A 24,914-nucleotide genomic window follows, 5' to 3' on the forward strand; every position below is an offset into this window, starting at 1 on the left:
GTGAATGGGAATAGATTTTTGAAGGGTAGAACGCTCGATCGGAATTGGACGACGCGTCGTCCCGAATACCGTCTGCGAGGAAGAAACGTATCGGCATCGATCGACACAGTTCGACACGATCCTTGAATGAACTATGGTATTTCATGGGGTTGGCTCGAACGTCGGCTCGATCTGGGTCAAAGAAGGGTCATGAATGGCGTCGCTTGCCTCGACGTGACGTCACGGGGTGTCACGTGCAAACCCCTGCAAGTGGGTCACTCGTTGATTCTGTCATGGTCGTATCTATAAAGGGACCAGCGACGTCCTTCCCGTTTCACGTTTTTTCGTGGATCGTGTTCCGGTACGAATGCGCCGCATGGTCCGCTCGAGGCCGTCCCCCGTGTCCTCAGCCACCAGATTTCCGGCCAGGGATCGATTTTTCAAAGTTTTCCTTCGCTTTTTTTAAGGATCGTCAAGGAAGGTAGTAAAAGTCGAGTAATTATTTCAATGAAAAACGTTTATTTGAGACGTAAACTACGAGTATCGACATAGGTAATACTTAATACAAAACATTCAGTCCTGAGATTTTTGTTTTTCTCGCATTCCCTCGCATTCTCACGAACATTTGCGCTAAAGCGCGTACGAATTCGTAGAAATACCTATTTGACGTCTCGCAAGATATTGTACAGAATGTTTATTTGTGACAAATGCTTCGCGACATACCGTGCAATCACGCGGCAGGTATTTCCAAGGCACTGGAAGATCGCGTTACATGTATAAGTACGTATCGTGCGTGATGCGTTATGTTTGTTTTACTTTTTTGATAAATGAGAACAATACTCTCGACGATAGATTAATAAGAAAAATTTTCTATGTCACGGTGGATTCGATTCGTCGCGACCTCACGACGCGATGTCCTAACTGCTTTATCTTTTGCACACTTGCCGAGAAATTCGAGCAACGAAAACGAGGCACGATCTACTTCCTTTGCGTTTCGTGGACTCGCATGGATTTTCGTAAGAAAATTCAGATTTGCGTCGAGAGGCTGCGTCGATCGAAGGACGCGTTACAATCTTCGAATCGTGATATGTTTTAATAGTATCCTTAACGAGCAAATTATTCTATTCTACGTGGAACGTGCACGAACGTTGCATCGTACGGTCGGCGAAAAATTTTTATGCTCGTGGAAGACACGTATTGTGCAACGGATTCGAAACGTCCACGGTAATTGACTCGTATACCGCGCGAATAACCGATCACGGTTATCTCGAGATGAAATTTTTTTTCGTGAAAAAAAATTTTGCCGAGGGAAGAACGAGAAAATTTGCTTTCACGCTGCGACTCGAGAAAGAAAGTCCATACATGAGAAAGATCGTATAATTGGTCTTATCGACGATTCACCCATTCTAATCGGGTTCCTTCGCCATCCCCTTCTTCATCTAATTCATTTGTACTTGCGATCGAAAGGGACTGCGAAGTATAATTGCACCGTAGTCGTCGACCACGCGCGTAGGTATTTAGTATCGCTAGTGTACATGTTATCGGTGGGTGTGCTAACCGTTCCTACAAAAAGGTACATATACACCTGAATGACTATAGTATCTACGGTTGATCTATCTCGTTTACGAGTAGTAGTAGCCTATCGTTAACGCAACGTTCGCGTTTCATTCTTCCCTCGCTTACCGAGGAACACGCCTGACACCAACGAAACGGAGCGACGTCGTTAGCCCAAACGATTTACTAATTCGGATTCTTTTCGACTAATATTAATTCTCTCGTTAGTGCCATTTCTATTGTATACACGCATACCGATTGATCCACTCGTTTGGTCGAGGCTTCGAGTCGTTTGCGTACGAAACCGGGAAATTGTAAATGTTGGGATGCAAGGCGAGTGGATCGCACGATGGAAAAAGTTTTTAGGACGAAAAGGGGGATTTTTGTTCGGTCGTTGACGCGAACCACGAGGAAATAATGGAACGGAACACGATGGCGGAAAATGACATCGAACGGAAGAAAGCTGATCGATAGCAAAGGGTCCTATTTAAATGTAGCGGCTAACCGAGATCTCTATCGATAGAGGCCGACGTAGTCTTGGCTGGAATAAGGGACCGCCAATTGTTGACCTACGTTCCTTGGAACCCTCTGGGTTGCCAGGCCGGAAAGTCCGCGAACGTACGTGTAGGAGACTGGGCTGCGTAAGATTTTCTTGGGGCTCTTCTTCGCGCGCTTGTTCTCCTTACCCTCCCACTTGGAGGTTATCTTGAACGTTCGGAACGCTCTGCGTAGGGTGTCGGCGGTGAAGGACTTCTTGAGGGATTCGCTGTCGCTGCTGCTTTGAGCGTCCGATGGGCTGGGGCAGTATGAGTGCGACTCGTTGGTCCTCAGGTTGCCTCTGACGTCCCCGGGGCTCCAAGAGGAGGACGACTTGGCTCGAACGCGTTCAGAGCTCCTCTGAACGCTGGACACTCGTTCCTGGGAGTGAGCCGGTCGTCCCCAGAGTCTGTCCAGGTAGCAATGCGTCCTGGAGAACCTTGTGGCGCGGCAGAGGCGTTCGCCGCTTCCGCGACGCGACAGCTTTTCGGCGCTTCCGGCGCTGCTGCATCCGCTGTCCGTGCTGCACTCGTCGTCCCCGAACTCCTGGCGTCGTCTCGACGACTCCACGCCGCCGGCTGAGCCGTTTCTGCGTTTCGATTCGCCCTTCTGGCTGGAATTGTCTCGACGACGATCCTCCGCGGGGTCGGTGAGCTTTGCGGTGTCCTCCATCGTGGACGGACCGGTGATCAGTTTTTCTGGCTTACGGAGCAAGTAACTGCACACAGATCTCACCAATTCGTACGGTAACTTTTTAAAAGTCACGGAATCGGTCAAGTTTCTTTGACGTTCGAAGTGGTTCAGAGTGCACGCGGAAAAGACGCGCGCACACGCGAGTTTGTTATCCCGTAAGATTCGAGGATTTGCTCATTGCGTTCACACTTGTTAAGTCTTCTGTTTTTTTGTTTTGGTAAGGATCGTTTGCGTTTTGCCCTCTTTCCCTTTGGGTTCGAGTTTCACTTGTTCGAGATCTTCGAGTACCTTGACTCGTCGATGACAGTCGTGTTCTCGAGAATGAGGAACGTTAACACGCGTTTAGTGGTTGCTTGTATGCCGCGAGTATTTGGCACGTTCACGAGGGCTGACTGAGAGCCGGAGATTCGTGGTCATCTCTTATATAGTGTCGCGGCACGGTGGAGGGTGCGCGCATGTCCTCTCCTCCAAGCGAGGGTACGATTCGCCGCCGCGGGGACGCGGTATCGCGACGAATGCGTTTTCGCACGGCACAACCGACCGTGACTAATCGCTATACGAAATTGAACCATCGATACGTACGTGTACGACTCTATGTATAGCGGGGACTCGGGGACGACCGTCCCTGGGCGGTCGGATTCAGGGGTTAGAATTTTTTAAAGGTTACCTCGATGTTCGTCAACGATTGCATCGCTAACTTGCAAATAATATTTTATTATGGTTCGTATAAAAGTAGGTAACTCGGCGATGGAGTAATATAGGATCAACCTGTTTCAAAAATGCATTTTGTGGATGAAAAAACCGGATTTCATATCGTGGACATCGATCAGAGCCGACCTTTATTACTTCGTGCTGTGCATACACAGTTACTTCCACTCGTACTCGTACACTATAATGGTGATTCGATATAAATGAAAAAACGAGTTTATTTACAAAATTGAGGTTCGTTCAGTATTTTTTACTTTCACGAACCTAACAGAGGTAAGAGACGACGATTCTTGGAATAGTATACCTTCCTCCATAATGTTCGCAAATATTAACGAGGGAATTTTTCCTTTTCTTTGCAAAAATATAACATTATAGGGTCAGAAATTCAAGTTACTTTTATTTAAAGCTTTCCAGGTGTTTGAAAATCTCATCAATATTTATGAAATGTCAATTCAGGACATTGAATCGAAAGGTTTATTTTAGTTTGATAGCTGTCGTTGTATCAAAGCATTGCAAGCTGAAATAGGAGTCGACGATTCCCAGAATAGTGTCCCTCGATAACATTCTGCATTCTGCTGGCGAACGTTATCGAGGGACCACTATATTTCGATAACCGCTTGGAAAAACACCGCGTATTGTTGATTGGTATACCTCTCCATCGATCTTGTAATTACATTTTTTTTAAACTATTTTGTAAATAGTAGTGCAATAAACAACAATTGGTAAAAACAAACAAGTTTCTTTCCATTTATAGCGAATCACCATCATAGCATATGCGAATCGTATGTCTTGTTCGTTCTTCGAGTATTTAATATTTTTTTTTTTACGCGTTTGTGGCAATTTATTTCGATCAATTTCATTTAGACGTACCGGGGTGGTATTCGCGCATCTTCGTACCTTGGATTTCGTCTCGTTTACACCTTGGACAGCGTTTCGGTATCGCGATGGCGCGGTACCGCGTCAGCGAAACGTGGACAAAGTACCAAACCGTCGACGCTTTTGTTGACGATCGACACGTCAAACGCAATCTGTGAAACGAATTCGTTATATTTAACGATGCTGCGATGTAACGGACCACGGTTGAGAGGGTGGCGCGAGAGTGGGCGAGGAGACAGTGGCCGAGGCCGATAACGGGAGTAGGAGGAGCTGGTATTCTATCGTCTCTCTGAGCAGAGAAACCGAGGGCGGTGAACCCGACGCGACGATCGATGCAAAGGGGTGGATGTACCCACCAAGCTGATCGTGTCGGTGCCAACGTTGGATGCACCAGAGTAATCAATAATTTCGTAATCGCCATAGTCAAGTATGGTAAAACTTTGCTAAACCGGATATCGAGCGATCCGATGGAGTTTATAATTCGACTCCGCCGAGGACTTCCGGTATCTCGATCAATTTCACGCGCCTCTGCGTTGTTTACATTTTCGTTTCCTCGATTATTTTATCGACTCGTAAATACAGAGTTATGGGTTACGTTAACCCCTTCCCGTACTTTAACGAGTCTGACCTGTGATGAAGATTTTGACCCAAACATGACTACCACGAGCCAGACTTGCGGACAACAAATCACGATCGTGATTGAGTTTTAGTTCCTATCAGTTGACGTCTACCGTTTGGTCCCGGATTTCGTCCAGCTAAATGGCACGGAAAGGGGTTAAGGTAGTGTTTTATAAACTAAAGTAAGTTACTTGACGATCGAAACTATAAACTTATCGTTGAAACATCTATTCTTAAGCGATGCAATTTGACTTGGTCACGATAACACAGTGTTGATCTATCGAGGCTGTAAACAAAACACGACGCTGGTTTGCGTAATCATATATTATTTCTGTCCGTCCCATTCGGTTTACGGGCATAACAGACGATTTCAAAGTTTAGGTAACGAATTATAACATTTGTCCGATACTGGGTGACGTCCAGGACTGGGAAAACTATATCTGTACATTTTACTCCCTCTATTAAGAATTTATCTAATTCAAGACTGTTACCATTTAACGCGTTTGCTACAACGCGTCACGTATCTGTTACGAGCTAATTCTCGGGACGATCAGCGTCACATATAGTTCCGTTTGTATTTATACTGTCGCTAATAAACATTAGGACACTTGGACGACGCGTTGTCGATTCCTGGATTATGATAACTTCGCGAAGACAAATGCAATAATTTTCCTGAGGATCGTTTTAAACGTTGAAACTTCTACTTTCGCATCCACGAGTTGAATTTCCACGAAGATTCTTTTACTCTAAATAGAGAGCGAGAAACAAAATATTTTTTAAATACAAATGATCCCCAAAAAAAATGAAAAAATTCTAAAGCCTCTTCTTTGCAACGATCTCTTCGATAGATCATGTATATTTATTTTAGGTATTCTATTCCACTTTGAACGAGGTGTATTTGTTAATATTGCAATAATAAATGGTTATGATTGTTAGAGCATGCTTGTTATATTCGTACAAAATGAGACATTTATGAGTTAGAATCATTTCTCCCTTGTAATAAAAAATACTCGATATTGATTAAAGTTTTATAATAAATTTTCATCGTTTGTTCCAATGGGGCCCTCATTCAACGTGGAATAAAATTGTACGTCTCGTGGTCAAGAGTAGAGTTTAATCTTTGAATTCATGGTGGTTTTTAGACGCGTAAATTTTTTAATCTTGACTCTTGTGTTCGCTTCGTAAAAAGATCGACGAAATCGAACTTGGATTTAGAGGCTGTGAAAGTAGAGATTTCGACCTTAAAAATAACCACAAGAAGATTACTATACAATATTACAAAAAAATTATGTATTCTAATACAGATCACCGCAAACTCTCAACAGGTAAATAACAAATTGTACCTGTAATCGTGTAAATTACTTCCTTATAGACAGATGGCAGCCCTATTGTCTTTTGAGCTTCGATCGAAAATCCACCGTTAAAAGGGAAATATTGTTTTTTATGTGAATCTATTTGGAAGGAAAATAAATAAATGCTTAAAGAATGGATGGCTCATAAAAAGTGACAAAATTCGATATTTTGAGAATTCGAGAATTCCACTTCCAGAAAACAGAAATAAATATAGACATACTTAAAGATTTGATGATTATTCAATGGTTGTCGATTAATAACAAAATTTGAATAATAGATTTTGTTCACACCAATCTGTATTCGTCACTGTTAGTATGTAAGTTAGTCAATAAAGAGGTCACAAAATCGAATACTTTTTTCCTTCCACTATAAATAGTCAGATAACTCTTCAGAACTAATTTAATTAAAAAACTAGAAACTTCGATAAACACAAGATTACATACTTTACTTAGATATCATTTTAGATAAGTAATTCTTAATTTTAAGCGATATTCTTATGGCGTCCAATAATAGGAGGCCAATAATCTACCCCACAAAGCTCAACTAACTTTGATTGCATCCAACAAGTTAACGATTCATTTCTGACGAGCAAGGCCTTCGAGTTTGGACCAATATGGCGCCAGAACGCAACGAGCCACGAATCCATGAATCTCATTCGAGATCGTTTTCTGAAACCATGAGGGCATCGTTGAGGTTTTCCCCACCCTGACGTATCAAATTGGAAATTAACGGGAGCCGGATGGAACTGATAATGAAAAGCGTATCTCATCTATTGCTCATCCCTTTACTACAGCGACGTACCCGACTGCGAGGACATTGCATTTACCTTTACGTAATGATTCGGTATTGTTGTCGCTCGTTGCATAATTAACTTGTCGTTCGTAAAAACAAAAGCTCTCGCGGTGCGCGGCACAGCTGCAAGCGTTCGCGTCACCCTCGAGTATCGAGTCACCGACGAATTTTAATACGTTTTTAGTCCGCGTACTCGTATCCATTCGGCCGTGAATCCGTTGGATTCCCCCGCTGGCAGATCGCGGGATTCGTAAACATTTTGTGAATACTTGATAACGATACGGAAATGCAAAACGACCAATGGGAAACCTGCTACGGATCGGGAGCGTTCATTGTTCCCTGCCATCCGCTAGAAGGATCAACCGACAAAAGACTTCTAGTTTTGTTACGCAATTACAGCGCTCTGTCGTTCTTACGATGACGCAGAAGTCCCTGCCCCTCCCGATCTGTCCCTTTGCGCGAAAATTCAACTGGGAGGCATAATGAATGGTACGATTCATTAAAACGTATCGCCGTAGCGTTGGCGTACCACCAGGCGTACGAGACTTAAGTAAGTTCGAAGCGAGGAAACGGTCACAGTCCTCGCACAAACGTTTCACGCGCATAATTCAAACCCAAGACGAACTTGCGTCTTGCAATCGTACTTGAAGCATAGTATTTGCTCGTTAACGATTTGAACTTAAATCAGATTAATTAAATATCTGCAATTTGAATGGTACGAAGGAATACTTTGCAAAATGAATGAAGTGATAGATATACGAATACCAGTTTGATTCGAGAAAAAGCATCTTCATGTATCTTTTCATGGTCAGGGAGTTTCGTTAGAAACTGTTTCTGAAGAGTGAATTTATGAAAATTGAAAATTTCGGCTGTTTGTTTGAATTTGACTTTTTGGAAGATGATTCATCGATCGATTTGATATGAACAGGATTGAGATAGTTTTCTGTACTGATATTGTCAACCAGTTTCAGACACTGGAGGATGCTAGTTATAAATGTAGACCTTAAAACCTGAACAAATATAATAAGTTGACTAGAGGATGGTGATTAAAACAGTAACAATTACACATATGTGACAACAAATTTCAAAGTGTTAAGTACATGTGAAATAAAATGGTCTAACATTTCTATATTAATAATTAATAAGTGCATCTAAAATTGAAAAGAATCTGAATTTAAAAAGAATATTCTATCGTAGATGGTACAAAGTAGAAATATCGAAGTAGAATAGAAAAGGAGATCGCATCGTAAAGCATATACAAAAAGGAAGATGAGAATACGCTTAAGGATACGTATATGTTAATTTGTACTTTTAGAATAATCACACGTATTCAAATAGGTATGAAGAACGGAACAGGACACGAAATCATATAACTGGCTATTAAGCACGGGGGCGAAAGCACGTTGATAATGCGTCATTACTTAATTAGTAATAAAATAATTGATTGGATTACAGACAGTCTATATTTAAATATTTTGCTTGTAAGCTTTACGAAGGCGTCGTTCAGTTAGGAATAGCAAATCCTTTTTATTTGCAATAGGATCGTGATCCAAAGCAAGCATCTTTCATAGTGTATCACTGACTATCGTATAAAGATTCTCTTACATTCAATACTTTCAATAGTATTTTAGATTTTGACAAAAATTTAATTCTATGCCTGACAGCTTGTAAGAAGTTATGTACCAGAAGAAGGAGATTTCCTCAAAATATTAATCTCGTAATTATTAATTATCGCTAGTCCTGAACACTTTTGTCTTGAGCAAACGTTATCCTTACGTAAATTTTGAATTACTATTAGTAGCTAACGGCAGTATTGCAATTAACTCTTCCGCATACTTGTTGTCGCTAAGGTTCGTGCATAATATGTAATTATAGATATACCAATTGGTCAAACTTTGTTATGATACGTGTTGCATATCGTCTACCAGAAATACTCGAAAGCCACATTCACTATTGGAACGGCATTTTTAATATGTACACGCCCGCGTGTGATTGTGTATAATTAAATGTAGTAGATTCATTGTTGCGTTAGATTAAGAATGCGTATGTTCAGATTAGCAAATACAGAAGAAACATTACCAAAAGACGAGTATCTTTTCGAGAAAAAAAATAATAAGTTTAATAGGAAAATAATTTCTATCTTTTTTTTAAGAAAAATACGTATCGATAAGTTTTTTTCGTTACTTATTGGTAGAAGGCTGTTTATAGTTGAGGTTCGATAATTGTTATCGATAAAAATAAATTGTAGAGAAATAATTGTATTATATCTTTGCTGAAGTACAAAGGAAAAAGTGGAAATTAGTATCCTATAATGGTCATCATCCTCAGTTATCGAGGCAGAAAAGCGATTTTTTAAACTATTTTCTTCGATCTCGATACAGGAATGATTCGTAAAATAAATCACAGACGTAGATTCGCAAGTTGAATGTTTCTATCCGTCGAATTTCGCTCCAGCTCTATGAAAGATGAACGTGCCAAGAAGTGACCGTTCATATTACGAATCATTACCATAGTTACAGCTTCTTTCGACTGTGGAATTGATTTAGAACCCTCGTGAACACTTTTCCTTGGAGATATCCTCATAGAAAAGAATCATGCTTGTTGCACCATTATCCACAGTTCGCTTTTATTAATTTTTCAACAAGTGAAAAGCAAAATTAAATAATACGAAAATAAACACAAAATAGACAAACTCTAAAAAGTGGAGTCTGTAGGTAATTTTCCTCCTCGAAGGCGTCGTCTCGATCCTCAACCGTACTTTCGCGCCCCACGATCTATATACACGTTCATTTTGTACACAGAGCGAATTATGAATATAACTGTATTTTACAATGTTATGAATAGAATATAATCCGCGCTCACGTAATCGGATTTATAGAGTAACGACGAATCGCGTAACGAGCTTTCCGCGATTCTCATTAACGAAAGAGTAAGCAAACAATCGTCGCCGATCGGATACCTACAATCGAAGGAGGTTTTGTAGAGGATATCGAAGAAAAAAAAAGCCAGAAAAGAGATGAGAAAGTTTTTTGCCTTTAAGCGGTTTTATTGACGCCGAATCTACAAGTACAGAACATTGATGGAAAGTCGGAGATTAACGATACGTCGCAGAAAAAAGTACAGACACGCGATTAATGATTTTTCGTGATTAGAAAATGAGTCGATCGGTTGGGTGGTTCGGTTACGGCCGTACGATCGATGGATCGTTCGGCGCGTCCTTGTGGGTGTTTAGTAGACAATGTTCTTGTAGATGAGGGGTGGTACGTATCCGGTGAGGGGAAGCGGTGCCGGGTAATTGGTGTAGACGAGCGGTGTGCCGATGTTGGAGAGGAGAGTCGGTCCCAAAGGAGCGATCAACGGGCCCCCAATCAGGGCCGAACTGCTCGGAGCCGGTGCAGGGGCTGGAATCGGCGCTGGAGCTGGCGCCGGATTCGGGACTGGCGATGGGGCAGCGGCCGCGACCGCCAACAATCCGGCGAACAACAACTGTAGTGGCCAAAAAAAAAATATTTCGATTAGTTTTCCATCCTCCAACGTCCACCGCTCTCGGAGTCAACGTCGACGTTACGAATTCTTGCACTCACCGTTTTGAACATGTCGGCTACGTGGAACGAACGGATGCACTAGGAGCAAGTCGAAACGAATATACTTGAAATCCCGAGGAATCAGCGTTTATATAGGTGAAACCGCGACAAAGATTCTCATCTCTCTGCATCCCCCTTCCCTTTTCCAGTCGATCGTTCTTTTTACCCGTTTTCATCGTTCCGCGAAGGGCAACAGCCCAAGTCTTCGAGCAACCCGCGAACGAGATGCTTCCTTCTTGTTGGTCGTGGGAATGTTTTTTTTCTTTTTCCACCGACCGGTCGACCAATCGACGTCTCCCTTCTCGGGAAAGGTTTTTGCCGCGCGACCAGGCGAACTACCAGCGAATCGCGGATATCTTCAAGGTCGCGGCGTCAGGCGTGGTCCAACAATGCGCGAGTATTTTCATTTTTTTCCCCCGAATCACCCGGGTTTCTCGAGCGATTTTTATTCCGCAAACCGCAAACAGGTTTTCTCTTTTTCTCGACGGTTCCCCCTCCCCGACGGCCTTGCGACCTTCGAGAAAAATTCGAACTCGTTTGATGGCTTTCCGCGGGACGTATCGCCATTTTAGGGCACGATCTCGTCGCATCCTTTGTCGGTCCGCGCGAAATTATAGATATCTTTTTGCCGTCACGAGACGACGGACGAATTCTCGATAGATATTTAATTTATATTCGATCAAGGGTGCGGTGACAGAGATACGAGGTGCATACACCCATGGAAGGGCAAACGCCGAGTTCCCTCGATCCGGACTCGACGAACTTGAACTTGAGAAAAAACCAGGTGCTTTGCCTTGAAGCGTAGCCTTGTGGAAGAGGAGAGAAAGAGAAGGCGGAGAATGTGTTCGAATAACCGGGCGTCTCGGTAGCGAGAGGCGGAAAAGTGTCGATCGAAATCGGATCTGAAAAAAGGAAGAACAACGCGGACGAGGAACGATCGGTAAACGAACGGACGTTCCTTCGTTCCTCGCGGGAAGATGAGTCGAGAGAGAGGAGGTGAGAGTAGATGAAAGGTAGCGAAAAGTAGATTAAAGGTATTTGCAGGTAGATCGGATTGTGTGGGAAGCGAAACGATCCGCGTAATCGGGCAGTCGGCTGGCGTTATAACCTTGTTATGCGTTCCAGCCGGACGGGCACGTAGTCGAGGGGGTTATACAATTTCTCGACATGCTTGCTTACATAATTCCGCCATACTCGTGGAAGCGTCCGGCTTGTGTCTCTCTTCCGATCAAGGTCACCGAAATCGATCGATCCGTTCGAATCGAAACCCACGAAACGCGAGCGGGATTGAAAATAAGCTCGACAAGTAGGAGAGCGCGAAAACGCGTCGCGAGCGGCATATCAATGCGAGCGTAATGAAACGTAATCGATACGAGTGCGAGCGTACAGCGCAAAGGCCGTGGCTTTCGCAAGTTATTCGGCTTTTCGTAAGCCACCGGGGGGCCGAAGAGCGGTGGACATCGGTATAAAGTGTGGACGCGTGGACGTTTCTGCACTCGTCCCAGAGATACCGAATCGATCGCATCAAATTCGACATGTTCAAGTTAGCGGTAAGTGGAACCACAGATACTTCGAACCAGGACTTCCGGTTTTGTTTGGTCATAGCATGTGGCTACTGTCTTCGAGTATTAGAACTTTGGTGTTTTCCGGGAGTTCACCTGTAATTTTTTTCTAATTTTTCCCTTTCCTTTTCAGTGCATCGTCCTCTCGCTGGCAGCAATGGCGTCTGCTGGCTTCGTACCGGCCGCCCCTCTGGTCGCTGCCCCCGCGGCGGTCGCAGCAGCTCCGCTAGCAGCTCTTCCAGCGCCCATCGTGACTGCCAGAAGTAGCCAAGTCGTCGCTAGGAACTACAACACGTTTGCGGCTGCACCTCTTGCAGCTGCACCTCTAGCAGCCGTGCACGCCGCAGTGCCTGCAGCGGTACCAGCAGCCTCACCGTTTGCCTTTGCTGCGCATGCTGCACCCCTGTCGTACGCTCATCTCGCCTACGCAGCTCCATACGCCGCTCCATACGCATTGCCTTGAACACGATTCTTCACCCGACCCTCAAACTACCTTCTTTGTTTAATAGAATAAACCGCAAATCTTAACAAAATCAACATTTATGTTTTGTGCTCGTCGCAGATCCAACCCTCGATTCCTCCAACGAAACGGTTCCAAGATTGTCCCCAGGAATCCTCCTCGGGCGACAAAGTTGTTTTTAAGAGATTCAGTGGCTGTGTTTGTTGCTTCGTTGTACAGTGATTTCTCGTTAATGTTCGCTGGTTCGAGATATACTATTCTGGGAGTCGACAATTCTTATTTTAGATTTCGATGCTTCGATGACAGCAATCAGACTGAAATAAACCTTTTGATTCAATGTTCTGAATTGATACTCCTTAAATATTGATAAGATTTTTGAATGCCTGGAAAGCTTCAAATGAGAATAACTCGAGTTCTGACGCTGTAATGTTATATTTTTGCAAAAAAAGGACGTTGAAATCTAGCAATGTACAGTGATCCCTCGTTAATGTTCGCTGACTCGCGAACGTTATCGAGGGTGGTGTACTATTTTAGGAATAGTCAATTCTTATCTGTGTTAGGCTCGATCGCAAGTGAGAAACACTGAGAATGATTGGAATAGAGAGAATGTACGAAGTACGTATATAGTTTTTTTTTTATAAATTTAATATAGAAATATTTAATAATCAGATTTGCAATGTTTGCCTCATCGATGCAATTCCTGCAATTGGATGACTTCGCGAACAATATCGAGGGCAAAAATAGCGAATACTAACGAGGGACTACTGTACTATACAGAGTGTTCGACCATCCCTGGGAAAAATTTTATTCTAGAGACCAAAATAAGACGAAAATCAAGAATATCATTTTGTTGATTGAGACTTTGTTAAAAAGTTATTAAAAAATTGAATTTAAAACTTTCAAATCATTCACGGACAAATTATTTCCGGTTACGGGGATCAATTACAACCATTTTTGGTCAATAGACATATCCCCGAAATTCTACCTAATTTCGAGAAAAAAATTCGAGTAGGTGTGAAATTTTTCAACAAAATTAAAACATTTCATATCGTTCTAAAAAAATTATTTTTAGTTGCAAAGATCAATTACAATCATTTTTGGTGAATAGACACACTCCCGAAATCCTTCACACTTTCGAGAAAAAATTCAGAAAGGTGGACAGATTTTTCGAAAAAATGGAAAAATTTTAAATCGTCGTGGAAAAATTATTTTTGGTTGCGGGGGTTAATTACAATCATTTTTTGTGAATACACATACCCCCGAAATCCTACGGACTTCCGAGAAAAAAATTCTTTACCGAAAATATACTGTGTGGCCGGAAATGTTTTTATAACTTTTTAACGAAGCCTTAATCAACATATTAGTATCTTTGACTTTCGTCTTATTTTTGCCTCTAGAACCTCCCATTAAAATTGTTCCCAGAGGTGGCCAAACACCCCGTATAAAGACGTACTCAGGGTGAAATAAATGGGATACTAGCTATTTTAAATTCAGTTTTCTTTGGAAATGACTGAAAAAGAATAAGAATGCCATATTATTTATTTATATATCTACGGGCAAAAAAATTACCCTTTGGTACAAATAGAATATTAAGTGAGTTGATAGAGAGCTAACAGAATCAACAATTTCACACAGTTCTGTTCATCGTAGAGTGAAAATATATTTGATTTAAAGTTGTAAAATCTCCAGGACAAATTACAACATCATTTATAGCTTTGAAATATTGTAGTAAAAAAGAAGTAGTTATATACCAAATAAGTTTTAGTCTAGCATTTTTGCCCCTTCCTAGATATCATTCTGCCTACGCCCTTGTTCTCGACGATAACCAACGACGTCCGCGTTTCGAAGCCTGACGAAACGATTATAGCGTCGCGAACTCGTTTGTCTAGTGTTACATCAGAAGAAACTAGGAATTTTGACAGGCAACCGAAGGTCGTGAAGTCTGGGTAGTCGTTCCCGTTTGGAAATACTTCAAGACGATTCTAATTGTCAAGTATTGTTAATTTCGTTCAGAGTGCTCTGAGTCAGAAGATAAAGGATGTAATCAAAGATAATAATTGCGAGCCCCTAAACTATGTTTTCCCCTATGATGTCTCTCTTTCTGGATTTTCCTCATTTATAAATATGTAATAATGAACTTTTTCCTTCTCCAAATTGCAAAAATCTTAAACTAGGCTCGATTCGAACCTAATCAGTTAAAATAGACAAATGAACAAAGTCTATGAAGACATCATTGACAACTTCATCAAAATATCAGCAATCTAACAGTTAACAAACTCGACGTTTATACGTGGATACATCCAATAAAAGAAGTTACAACACCTACATCTAATATATTTATCATTTTTTAGGATTCTGCCAATTTTCGATCTTTGATGCGGCGGAAATTCGTCGAAGATGCAATGATGGCGAAAAGAACACTACAGGCGAAAGTCTCGTCGACGCGCTAAAATGTGAAGCAAGTTGGCGAACGAGTCGCCGAACGACGCCTCGGAAGAATTCGAGTCACGCTCGATGAACGATCTTCGAAACTTACAATGTCACAATCGTCGTTGTCGACGTAAAATGTATGCCCGCGTTTCGTATTTAGAACGTGAACGAGCCGCGCCCGAGCATGTATCACTCGTTCACGTTAAAACACGAATGACATGGCCGTTTGACGGATTACATCAACCATGGATCGTAATTAATTCGAGACGATTCTGATTTCTCAGTGAAATTATTTATCCTCCAAAAAAAAAATAACAATTGATCTATTCAGAACTGCATCTGGAGTTGCATCAGAATTAAAAAACAGTGACCATTCGTAACATAGGGAGGAGAGGGTGGGGGAGTAGGATCATATGTGACGCAACGTTGTTTGTGAAATTTTTTTCAATTTTTGAATATTTAATTTCCAATTTTCAATAATTCGAGATGAGATAAATATATAATACGGTTGCAGAATCATGTTCGATATGGTTGCAATTGTTTTTTATTTAGTTTGTTTGCAGAAGCTGTTGATCTACACGCGAAATTTTATTTCTGCTAGGAACAGTATCGTAATGTTGAAATAACGTCAGATTAATGGCTGTGCAATGACAACCGAGTGGCCATTTTTGAAAAAAGTTTCCAACAGGAACGCACGACGCACAGCAGTCCATTCCATTGTCACTAAAATGGCGCCGTTATGCAAGCGCACAATGTGTCCGCTTTCCGTCTAAATGTCAGCATTATCAACCTATTGTACTTTAAAAATCCCCAGGTTTCTGTGACCCACCCTATATTAACGAGCAGTATCATTGTCTTACTCCCATTCACTATTTCCCTAAAAGTTCAACAAATGTCCACGTCATTTTTTTATCTAAATTTAAATTACATACTCTACGTATTATATCTTAGAACATTTAAAGAAGATAAAAAATTGATCCTAGATTTAAAGAATTTTGAATGAAAATTTATTTTAAATTTTGTTAGCAAACAGTAAGACGGCCTCCAATTATTTCCCAAGCCTAGGACCTCAAAATACTTTGATCCAACCCTGAAAGTAAGGTATTTTAAATAGAAATACCTTCCAAAAAAAGCAAATGGTATAAACGACTTTTTCGGTAGTTACGAACGTTCTTATACGGAATCGCGTCCATATAATAAAACGTACTACACAGTTCACTGGACATTTTTCACATACATGGTATTTATCCTTGAAAATGGCTACTAACGTATACGATACGTACGTATTTTATAAGCTGAAGAATGCGAAATACATATAGCGTACCACTTCTTGAAACGGAACTTGTTCGTAAACTGAGAGCTGCCTGCGATTTAAATTTTATTTATTCATTTCGTCAATTCGTCCCAGCGATAGCAGCGACCGTGGAATGCAAAGGGCAAAACTGTTCGCCAAACGAAATTTTAAATTTCCTCGTCAACTTGATCCTGAGCAGATCGATATATCAACGTTTCCAAATTTAAGCCACTTTGTACGGATCTGATAGAAAAATAAAGTAAAGGCGAAGTTTTCCAATCGATGGAATGGACATGGTGGTTTACAAATTGGTAGAATGTGGCATTTTTAGAGATTAAGCTCGAGAGTACGTGTAACTATTGACGCAGGCCCTAAAATACTTAAGCCTCGATTAGGCAATTTTAGTTTAAACCACTGTTTTTCACAGATTATGATCTAGAATGGGTTCCAAAAGAAAATTGTTCACCCTAATACTACAAAATCGTAACTTTCGATCATACATCAAAGTCGAGTAACTGCAAGTTTCATAGTAAAGTATAGCAACGAAATTTTTCGAGGAAAATGTTACATCGCGCCATTGTGTGACTCACAAGGGTTGCACCGGAAGTGGCTCCAGTTACAACGAAATTGTTATAGTATCGAAGTGAATTTTTAATTCACTTATGGCTTAATTAATTAAATCATATGTTTTATCAAAAATTTTTTAATTCAGGTTTACTTTAGATCGAGACACTATTCTTCTTATTGTATACTTGTGAATTTTCTTCAATGATATTCCTCAAAACATAATTGTTAGTTTTCCGGCCTTCCCCTTGATTTATTTTCTAGCGAAACGTCGCCAGCCTTGAATTTTGTAACGTTGAACCGGTCTAACATTCACGTAACCTTCAAACGCCAACTTTATACAGTGTCGGAACATAACTATAGCACTCCTATAATTTTGGAGAGTTTCAGAGTATTAATTAATGATATCTAAATATTAATAACATTACGCAAATCAGGCTAAACGGCATTTAATTACAAAATATAACAATGACATAAGTATTTTGCAGCGTAACTATAGCACCACCGACATTTTTAAGACTTTTTATATTTAAAAGAAAAATTCAAAGAGAGTATAACACAAAGAAACATTGTAAATAGTGAACTTTTACTGTTTTCCCAAGTTTGTACTCTCACGAAAAGATCATACGAATATTCTGATAGCATTCTTAACTAACGATGCAATTTTAACGTTTTTAGTATTTGTATTCGCGTATCCTGGTTATTCCTATCTTTTCCTCTGATCTATCCGCGATAGACCAACATCTTGAACTATAGATTCGACCATAGACCTACCGATGAAAGTGGCAAACGCGGGCGTGGCCTAAAACAAGCAGAAGTAATCCGGTATTCAGAAGCGTGTTCCTGTCGCATCGTGCCTTGAACCGTTGTTGCGTTGCCCCCCAGTGCTCGTAGTGGGAGTATATTTCTCGGGCGAAACCACCTATAAAAGAGGTCTAGTTAATCCTCATGGTATCACAGTTTCGATAGAGGTCCACTCGAACCACTTCCAAGACAACCACTAGCAAACATGTCTGTCGCCCAAATCTTGGTAAGTCGTTCGACAACTGGAAATCTCAGACGGACTACATCGATGTCGAACATAGACGGCTTTGTTCTGAGTAAAGGAGTATTTTTTTTTTTAACTCTATACTAATTTTGGACATTTTGTTTTTGATTTTAAGGTTCTTTTCGCCGGTTTGTTCGCCGCCTGCTCGGCCGGTTTGTTGCCAGCGGCGGTCCCAGCGGCGTACGCAGCGCCCATTCCAGCGGCGTACGCAGCGCCTATTCCAGCTGCTTTGACGGTGGGGACTTATGCGAGCAGCTACAACGCTCACGCTATTAATCATGCGTACGCTGCACCGTACTACGCCAGTCCCGTGGTCGCCCATGCTGCCCCCGTCGCCCATTACGCCTATTCGGGCCTTCCTGCCGCGGCACTCATCGCCGGCAGACGCTGAAACCTGTACCCATTCGCGAACAACCACCTCGAGGACGAACGTCGCGAAACATCCGGTTACGTTCGAACGTCGCAGCTGCAAAACAATCGACCAACCTTCGATACAATCTTTTCTTCTCCCGGAGAGCCTGGCCACCTTCTGCGAAACCGTCTGATGCACGATCGTCCCCCCGGTGTTTCCGGTTTCCATTCTCCGGCGTTCGATCCTACAAAATCGGCACTATTTTGGATCTTTATTTTACTGATGACAAAAACAAAATAAAACACGTCTAACCTGCAAACCTCTCTTTCGTTCGTGTATTTCTTTCACCCGCCATTTTGGAGAAAAATCATACTCTACTGATCTAATAGTTATATTAAATATAAAAGTCTAAAAGTTTAGTTATAAAATGTAAAACAAAAGTTTTACAGTGGTGTATCGTAAGTCTTTGTATACGAAAACTAAATTCGTGCAACTTAATTTTATCAGATGTTTCAAGAGTGTTTTTTAAAAAGTAAATTATGTATAATGAAAGTAGAGTTCTTGATGTTTGATTAGGTGCAAATCTTCTACAAAATTTGTATATAGACTATACTTAATTTTATTGGATGTTTCAATAGTGTTTTTTAAAAATTATAGTAAAATCCTGAATCTTTGAAATGGTTTGAGTTAGGTCAAATTTTTATTTGTTCATAGTGAAATGTTTTATTCTGCAATTTCAATTTGATTGTTGTTCCACAAGTAACATAACGAATTTTATTAGAATTTTGTGTGTAGATACTATCTCTGGTCGAAACGACGCGCGACCGTTTTATGGTATTATAGAAACGCGTGAAAAACGATATTTCATTCGCTGTAGAGACAGCGTGGAAAAGCGCAAAATAAAAAGCGTTTATTCGATGCTAAAACATTTCGCTCCATCCTTTGAACCGAAACGATTTCCAGTGGCAGTCGAGCGCGATTGATTAATCGTCGAAACAAAATATCCAAGGCAACCGAAGAACAAACGACGACTTGTTGATTGCCATTGCCGAGTTCGAGCCTTTTCGTTTTTGTACGTACGCTCGAGACGGACCCTCCATTTCGGAACTCTTGTATCCGATATAGGTAGAAATCAGTATTCAAGAATCGTATAAAATCGTTCGAAATCGAGTCATAAAAACGGTGGTCGGGATAAGAGAAGCTAAAGTAGAAAGTGCATCGAAAACCGTTGGCAGAATTTTGGGAAGTGTATCAGGAGGAGGGATACTGTTGGGAAAATGCGTGAAATCGCCCATTTGCAAGCTGGCCAATGCGGTAATCAAATAGGAGCAAAGGTATTGCGATCAGATTAATGATATTCAAAAATTTTCTAATAGCAATAAAGAAAATGGACTTCAGTTTTTCCAGATTGAATTTGCGAGAGCTAGTTTTCGTTCAAAATATATTGGGGGGCAAGAACCTTAAACATTTTTAAATATATTTAATAAATTTTGTATTCTTTTAAAATCAATATTTTGAAGTAATAGAAAGAGGTAGATAAATTTGATTCTAAAAATTTATACAATTGATACTTTGATACTTTGTAAAAACCATCTTATGATAAATACTTTCTTTTTAAATATATTATAAAGAAATGTTATGTTTTGCAAATATATTGATCGTATTTAGATACATATGGGAATGTATAATTACAACCACTTGTATTCGTACATTATAATTTTGATTTTTAAAATGAACTACCTCGTAAATAAAAGTGATACATTGTTGAAAATAAAAATGGAAACTTTCAAGTGGGAGTAACTGTACAATACCTCAACTTTTACAACACAAAATTAAATAAATCTGTGGTTTTTGCCATCCAACCATTTTCGTTCAACTTTAATCGTAATATGTGTTTGTTAATAGTTTTGGGAGGTGATCTCCGACGAGCACGGTATCGATCCCACTGGCACTTATCACGGTGACTCGGATCTTCAGCTGGAGCGCATAAATGTTTACTATAACGAAGCGTCAGGGGGAAAGTATGTTCCTAGAGCGATTCTGGTCGACCTCGAGCCCGGGACTATGGACGCGGTACGATCGGGACCGTTCGGTCAGATATTTCGGCCGGACAATTTTGTGTTTGGTCAAAGCGGCGCTGGGAACAATTGGGCCAAAGGTCACTACACAGAAGGTGCCGAACTTGTCGATTCCGTCCTCGACGTTGTACGCAAGGAAGCGGAAAGCTGCGACTGCCTACAGGGTTTCCAGCTAACTCACTCGCTCGGGGGTGGAACTGGCGCTGGGATGGGAACGTTGTTAATTTCGAAGATTCGCGAAGAATACCCGGACAGAATTATGATGACGTTCAGCGTGGTACCTTCGCCAAAGGTAATCAAGAAACGTCAACCCCTTTTTTTATTCGGGTTCAATTTCGTTTCACATCTTAATAACAATGTATCAAATTTTTAATTGTACATAGCGAGAAAGGTGTAAACGATATTGTGTAATATTTTGAATAGCGGGTCCTTGAAAAATTACACAGAACCAGGGAGTCATTTTCATAATTCACGTTCATAAATAGAGAAAATTTTTTTACTAATCCACGCGTTTATTGTAACCTCTGAAAAGAACTATTTAAAAATCGTGAAAATGTTTGGCATGGAAGTAGCTGAATTTATATAAATATATTATGCATTTTTTATCATAGATGAACCTCGTTACGGATGAAAAGGTCAGGTAATTTACAAAAAATAGCACGTTTTCTTGTTTTTCAGGTGTCTGATACCGTAGTGGAACCGTACAACTGCACTTTGTCGGTGCATCAGTTGGTGGAGAACACGGACGAATCTTATTGCATCGACAACGAGGCCCTTTACGATATTTGTTTCCGCACGTTAAAGTTAACAACGCCGACTTATGGCGATCTGAATCACTTGGTGAGCGCGACTCTCAGTGGCGTGACCACCTGTCTCAGATTCCCTGGCCAATTAAACGCCGATCTGCGCAAGCTCGCTGTAAATATGGTGCCCTTTCCTAGATTGCACTTTTTCATTCCCGGTTTCGCGCCGTTGACGTCCAGGTTTGTTATATAACGTTCATGTACAGCCAATTGATCACATACATAGGGGGAGTTCCCCTAGTATCGGACACTTAAGGTTTTTTTTTAAATCATTACAAAAATATAATATTTTATGCCTTCTATACTGTATTTTATAAATTTTCAGCAAAGATATTTTATGAGTTAATTGTGTAAATAATGAACGAAGAATAAGTTTAAAAATTTATTTTTTTTTTTTACTAATCTGCTTTAGTGTCACTTGTGTTAACAATAGTAATACATAATTAAGATAGAGGAACTATTTGTAAAATATACAGTAGAAGGGTCGGTTGTTCCAGTCGACGTCTCCATTGCATATCTCCATTCTGAAATATTTCATTCTGTAATCCAATATTTTATTTTTATTTAACAAGTGACCCATAGATAAAGAAATCCCAATTTTCCCTTTGTCACGTGTTTATAATTTTCGTGGAAACAGAGGTTCGCAGCAATATAGAGCTCTGACGGTTCCGGAGCTCACGCAGCAAATGTTCGACGCGAAAAACATGATGGCGGCCTGTGATCCACGTCACGGTCGTTACTTGACAGTGGCGGCCGTGTTTCGTGGGAGGATGTCTATGAAGGAAGTCGACGAACAGATGCTCAATATTCAAAACAAAAACAGCAGTTACTTCGTTGAATGGATACCCAGCAACGTTAAAACCGCCGTTTGTGATATCCCGCCTCGCGGATTGAAGATGTCGGCGACTTTCATTGGCAACTCGACAGCCATTCAGGTAAATCGACGCGGGGGCGAAAAATATGCGATACAAGGTTAGTTATACGCCGAAAACAGGGTGAAGCTTCGTTCTGATGAAAAAATAATATATCACATTAATAGTAACAATCATTGTATTATAATTACTATAATTATTTAATCCTTATTTAATATATGTCAATGTAATTATTAGAAAATTTATGTAATCCTCCATTAGTTCATCATTTTTTAAATGCTTTAAAGTCGATTTGCATTTACCAATTTGGTCAAAATCAACATTAAGTTAAATAATTCAGTTGAGATTGAGAGTTCACTTAAGGGTTAAACCGAACGTATTGCTACAACATTTAAATTAAAATATCTACTAAAACAAAGCTTTTTCGAAACATATATGATTCCATTTAAAAAATCTACATATAGAAATATTAATTACATTAAAAATAAATAATACGGTCGCCTCGAAACTATTCAAATTTTATCTGTAAAATGCAAGGCTGTTTCAATGCAACCAGCAGTTTCAAAAATATTTCAATTTGCACTTTCAGGCGACTTAATTCTGTATTTCATAAATGCCAACAAATACGTGTGAAATATTTTGGTAAAAAAAAAGTTGTGCAGTTACTCGACTTAAAAATACACGCTTAGAAGTAGAATGCTCCCTCGACGCTCATCGAATTCTACATCTAGCCGACCATATTGATTTCAGGAGCTGTTCAAGAGAGTTTCGGAGCAGTTCACCGCAATGTTCAGGCGGAAGGCTTTCCTGCATTGGTACACGGGAGAAGGTATGGACGAAATGGAGTTCACCGAGGCGGAGAGCAACATGAACGACTTGGTGTCCGAATACCAACAGTACGAAGAGGCCACCGCCGACGAGGAGGGCGGCGAATTCGACGAGGAAGAAGAGGGCGAGGGTGAAAATCAGTGAGACCGATTTCCACCGATGAGAATCACGCCTCGGATATCGTTGTTTTTGGAAACGGGCATCGCTTTCCGACTCCTCGTAACTCGTTGTATTCAGGATCGGTCGTTTTCTTTGTCCACCATTCACTTTTATTGATCGTGATTCATTCGCACAGACACACACGCACGCTACACATTTCCGATGTCCTATAACTGTCCACCCACCTGCTTAGCCATTCTATCAGCGTTATCGTACCGTTAAAAGCAGATTGCTTAAGTTCGTACTTTAATTCTTTGTTGTTTTCCTGGCGACCTCGTTGCCTCAATACACTACATATAAAATAAAGAAATGACTATTTTTATTTCAGCCTTCGCGAGGGTGAAACGAAATTACGTTTGCCGGGGTGCCTTTCTTCCGGCGATCCTTCTAATTTCATTTCGTCGGTACCGATCGATCGTACGAGTATAATACTCGAAAGGATCGTCGGAGGGAATCGACCTGGAACGTGTTATTCCCCTCCATCCGTTTATACTAGCGTTTCCCAAACGTATTAAATTCTTTCAAGGGGACGTTAACGTGACAATATTTAGGGGTGACAACCCTCACGTGGACCTTTGGGATGCCTGGGCATTTGTTTGTTTCTTTTAATAATCTGATAAGGGTCTCGAGAAAATATCGGAAAACTGCCTCGATTCAATCATAATATAGTTCAGGGAGTATTTCGAGCTCGTCGATTTTTAAAATAAAGAATTATTGTATTATTGTAGAGCAAGTATTTAAAAATTTATCTCGCGTATTTAGTCATTTTTCAAAGAAACAGTAACAGTCTTGAGTAAATCTTTATTATTACTCAAATTATTGCATGTTTCCTGCAGTCTATTGTTTTTAATGTTTGTCATGATATCTAAAGAATCGATGAATCTTTCCAAATTTGACACACATATTAAGTAGACGTCGACAAAATTTGTTTTCACTTTATTTTGGTTCAGACTACCATCTGTAGATGAATGTTTTTGAATTTCGACCACGACCACAGTATTCTAAAACAAGGACTGCATTAATTTTGCAACGTTCGTTCTCGATGAACCCAGTCGTATTTTCGTAAAATAAGAATCTTATAATCCTGTTCTACCACACACAAAAAAATTCGATCAAAAAGGTAGCGTCAAACCTCAGGATCTCTCGTAAGAACGTGGTTTCATTTTCATAACCTTTTCAACCTCTTAGAATGGTGGAAGATTTCGTAAAATAGCGTTAGATCGAGAAAGGTTGCGAAACATTGATTTAAAGGTACAAGTTTCGCGCCGTGAAACGGAACGTGCCGCGTATACTTTCTCGCGCGTGAGTTATTCTCACCTGAATATTCTTGCGTTGGCACACAACGCAGGTGAAGAACGATTCCCTGGCGTTCTCCAGCGGTCATGACCGTCGCGGGCCATCGAGCGTTTCGTCATCTCCCGTACTCGCCACCAGAGGGCCACGCTCTCGTCTCTCTCGCAAGCGCTCGACCAACTATCCAATGTCCCTTCGTTGAAGTCAGGGTCTGCTAGGAAGCCTTATTAATTAACGAGTCATATTTTCCCTTTCTGCCTTCCTATGATATTTCTCACCTTCCTCCGCTAACGAAGCAGCGCCAGAAGACGATATATCGGTATCGTTACGGTCGAGATGGTCAGCGATTCTTCGCTGGCACGTTCTACATTCGATCGGTCGAGGTCCCCGTCAGAGGTTAATCTGTTCTGTGGTCGACGGAGCGCGAACGGACAAGATCGCAGACACGCAGCACTGTGTATAATTACTGTGGAAAAC

At 40.8% G+C, this 24,914-nt stretch overlaps 4 protein-coding genes across 4 annotated transcripts; 3 read left to right on the forward strand and 1 right to left on the reverse strand.

Annotated features, from left to right (window-relative positions):
• Positions 1-2,046: 2,046 nt before the first annotated feature.
• LOC122402143 lies at positions 2,047-2,742 on the reverse strand. The gene has a single exon (XM_043404710.1). The coding sequence runs from the start codon at positions 2,740-2,742 to the stop codon at positions 2,047-2,049; it is 696 nt and encodes a 231-aa protein (XP_043260645.1).
• Positions 2,743-12,229: 9,487 nt separating this feature from the next.
• LOC122402180 (cuticle protein 16.5-like) lies at positions 12,230-12,719 on the forward strand. The gene is made up of 2 exons (XM_043404776.1): positions 12,230-12,244; positions 12,390-12,719. Exons 1-2 carry the CDS (start codon positions 12,230-12,232, stop codon positions 12,717-12,719), a joined length of 345 nt encoding a protein of 114 aa, XP_043260711.1.
• Positions 12,720-18,013: 5,294 nt separating this feature from the next.
• LOC122402181 (pupal cuticle protein C1B-like) lies at positions 18,014-18,443 on the forward strand. Its single transcript, XM_043404777.1, has 2 exons — positions 18,014-18,034; positions 18,168-18,443. The coding sequence occupies exons 1-2, from the start codon at positions 18,014-18,016 to the stop codon at positions 18,441-18,443; spliced, it is 297 nt and encodes a 98-aa protein (XP_043260712.1).
• Positions 18,444-19,681: 1,238 nt separating this feature from the next.
• Positions 19,682-23,129, forward strand: LOC122402155 (tubulin beta chain-like). The gene is made up of 5 exons (XM_043404739.1): positions 19,682-19,738; positions 20,310-20,774; positions 21,161-21,465; positions 21,923-22,220; positions 22,908-23,129. The coding sequence occupies exons 1-5, from the start codon at positions 19,682-19,684 to the stop codon at positions 23,127-23,129; spliced, it is 1,347 nt and encodes a 448-aa protein (XP_043260674.1).
• Positions 23,130-24,914: the final 1,785 nt, after the last annotated feature.

This window comes from Colletes gigas, unplaced genomic scaffold (genome assembly GCF_013123115.1).
Source record: "Colletes gigas isolate AHSC1104 unplaced genomic scaffold, ASM1312311v1 Colletes_gigas_Sc00033, whole genome shotgun sequence".
NCBI classification, from domain to species: domain Eukaryota; kingdom Metazoa; phylum Arthropoda; class Insecta; order Hymenoptera; family Colletidae; genus Colletes; species Colletes gigas.

Bases quoted from the DNA above. Each gene is read 5' to 3' on its own strand.
- LOC122402143 (XM_043404710.1), bottom strand. From the start codon at position 2,742: ATGGAGGACACCGCAAAGCTCACCGACCCCGCGGAGGATCGTCGTCGA.
- LOC122402181 (XM_043404777.1), top strand. From the start codon at position 18,014: ATGTCTGTCGCCCAAATCTTG. The intron at 18,035-18,167 runs GTAAGTCGTTCG...TTTGATTTTAAG, and splicing joins TGTCTGTCGCCCAAATCTTG to GTTCTTTTCGCCGGTTTGTT.
- LOC122402155 (XM_043404739.1), top strand. From the start codon at position 19,682: ATGCGTGAAATCGCCCATTTGCAAGCTGGCCAATGCGGTAATCAAATA. The intron at 20,775-21,160 runs GTAATCAAGAAA...CTTGTTTTTCAG, and splicing joins GCGTGGTACCTTCGCCAAAG to GTGTCTGATACCGTAGTGGA. The intron at 21,466-21,922 runs GTTTGTTATATA...TCGTGGAAACAG, and splicing joins TTCGCGCCGTTGACGTCCAG to AGGTTCGCAGCAATATAGAG.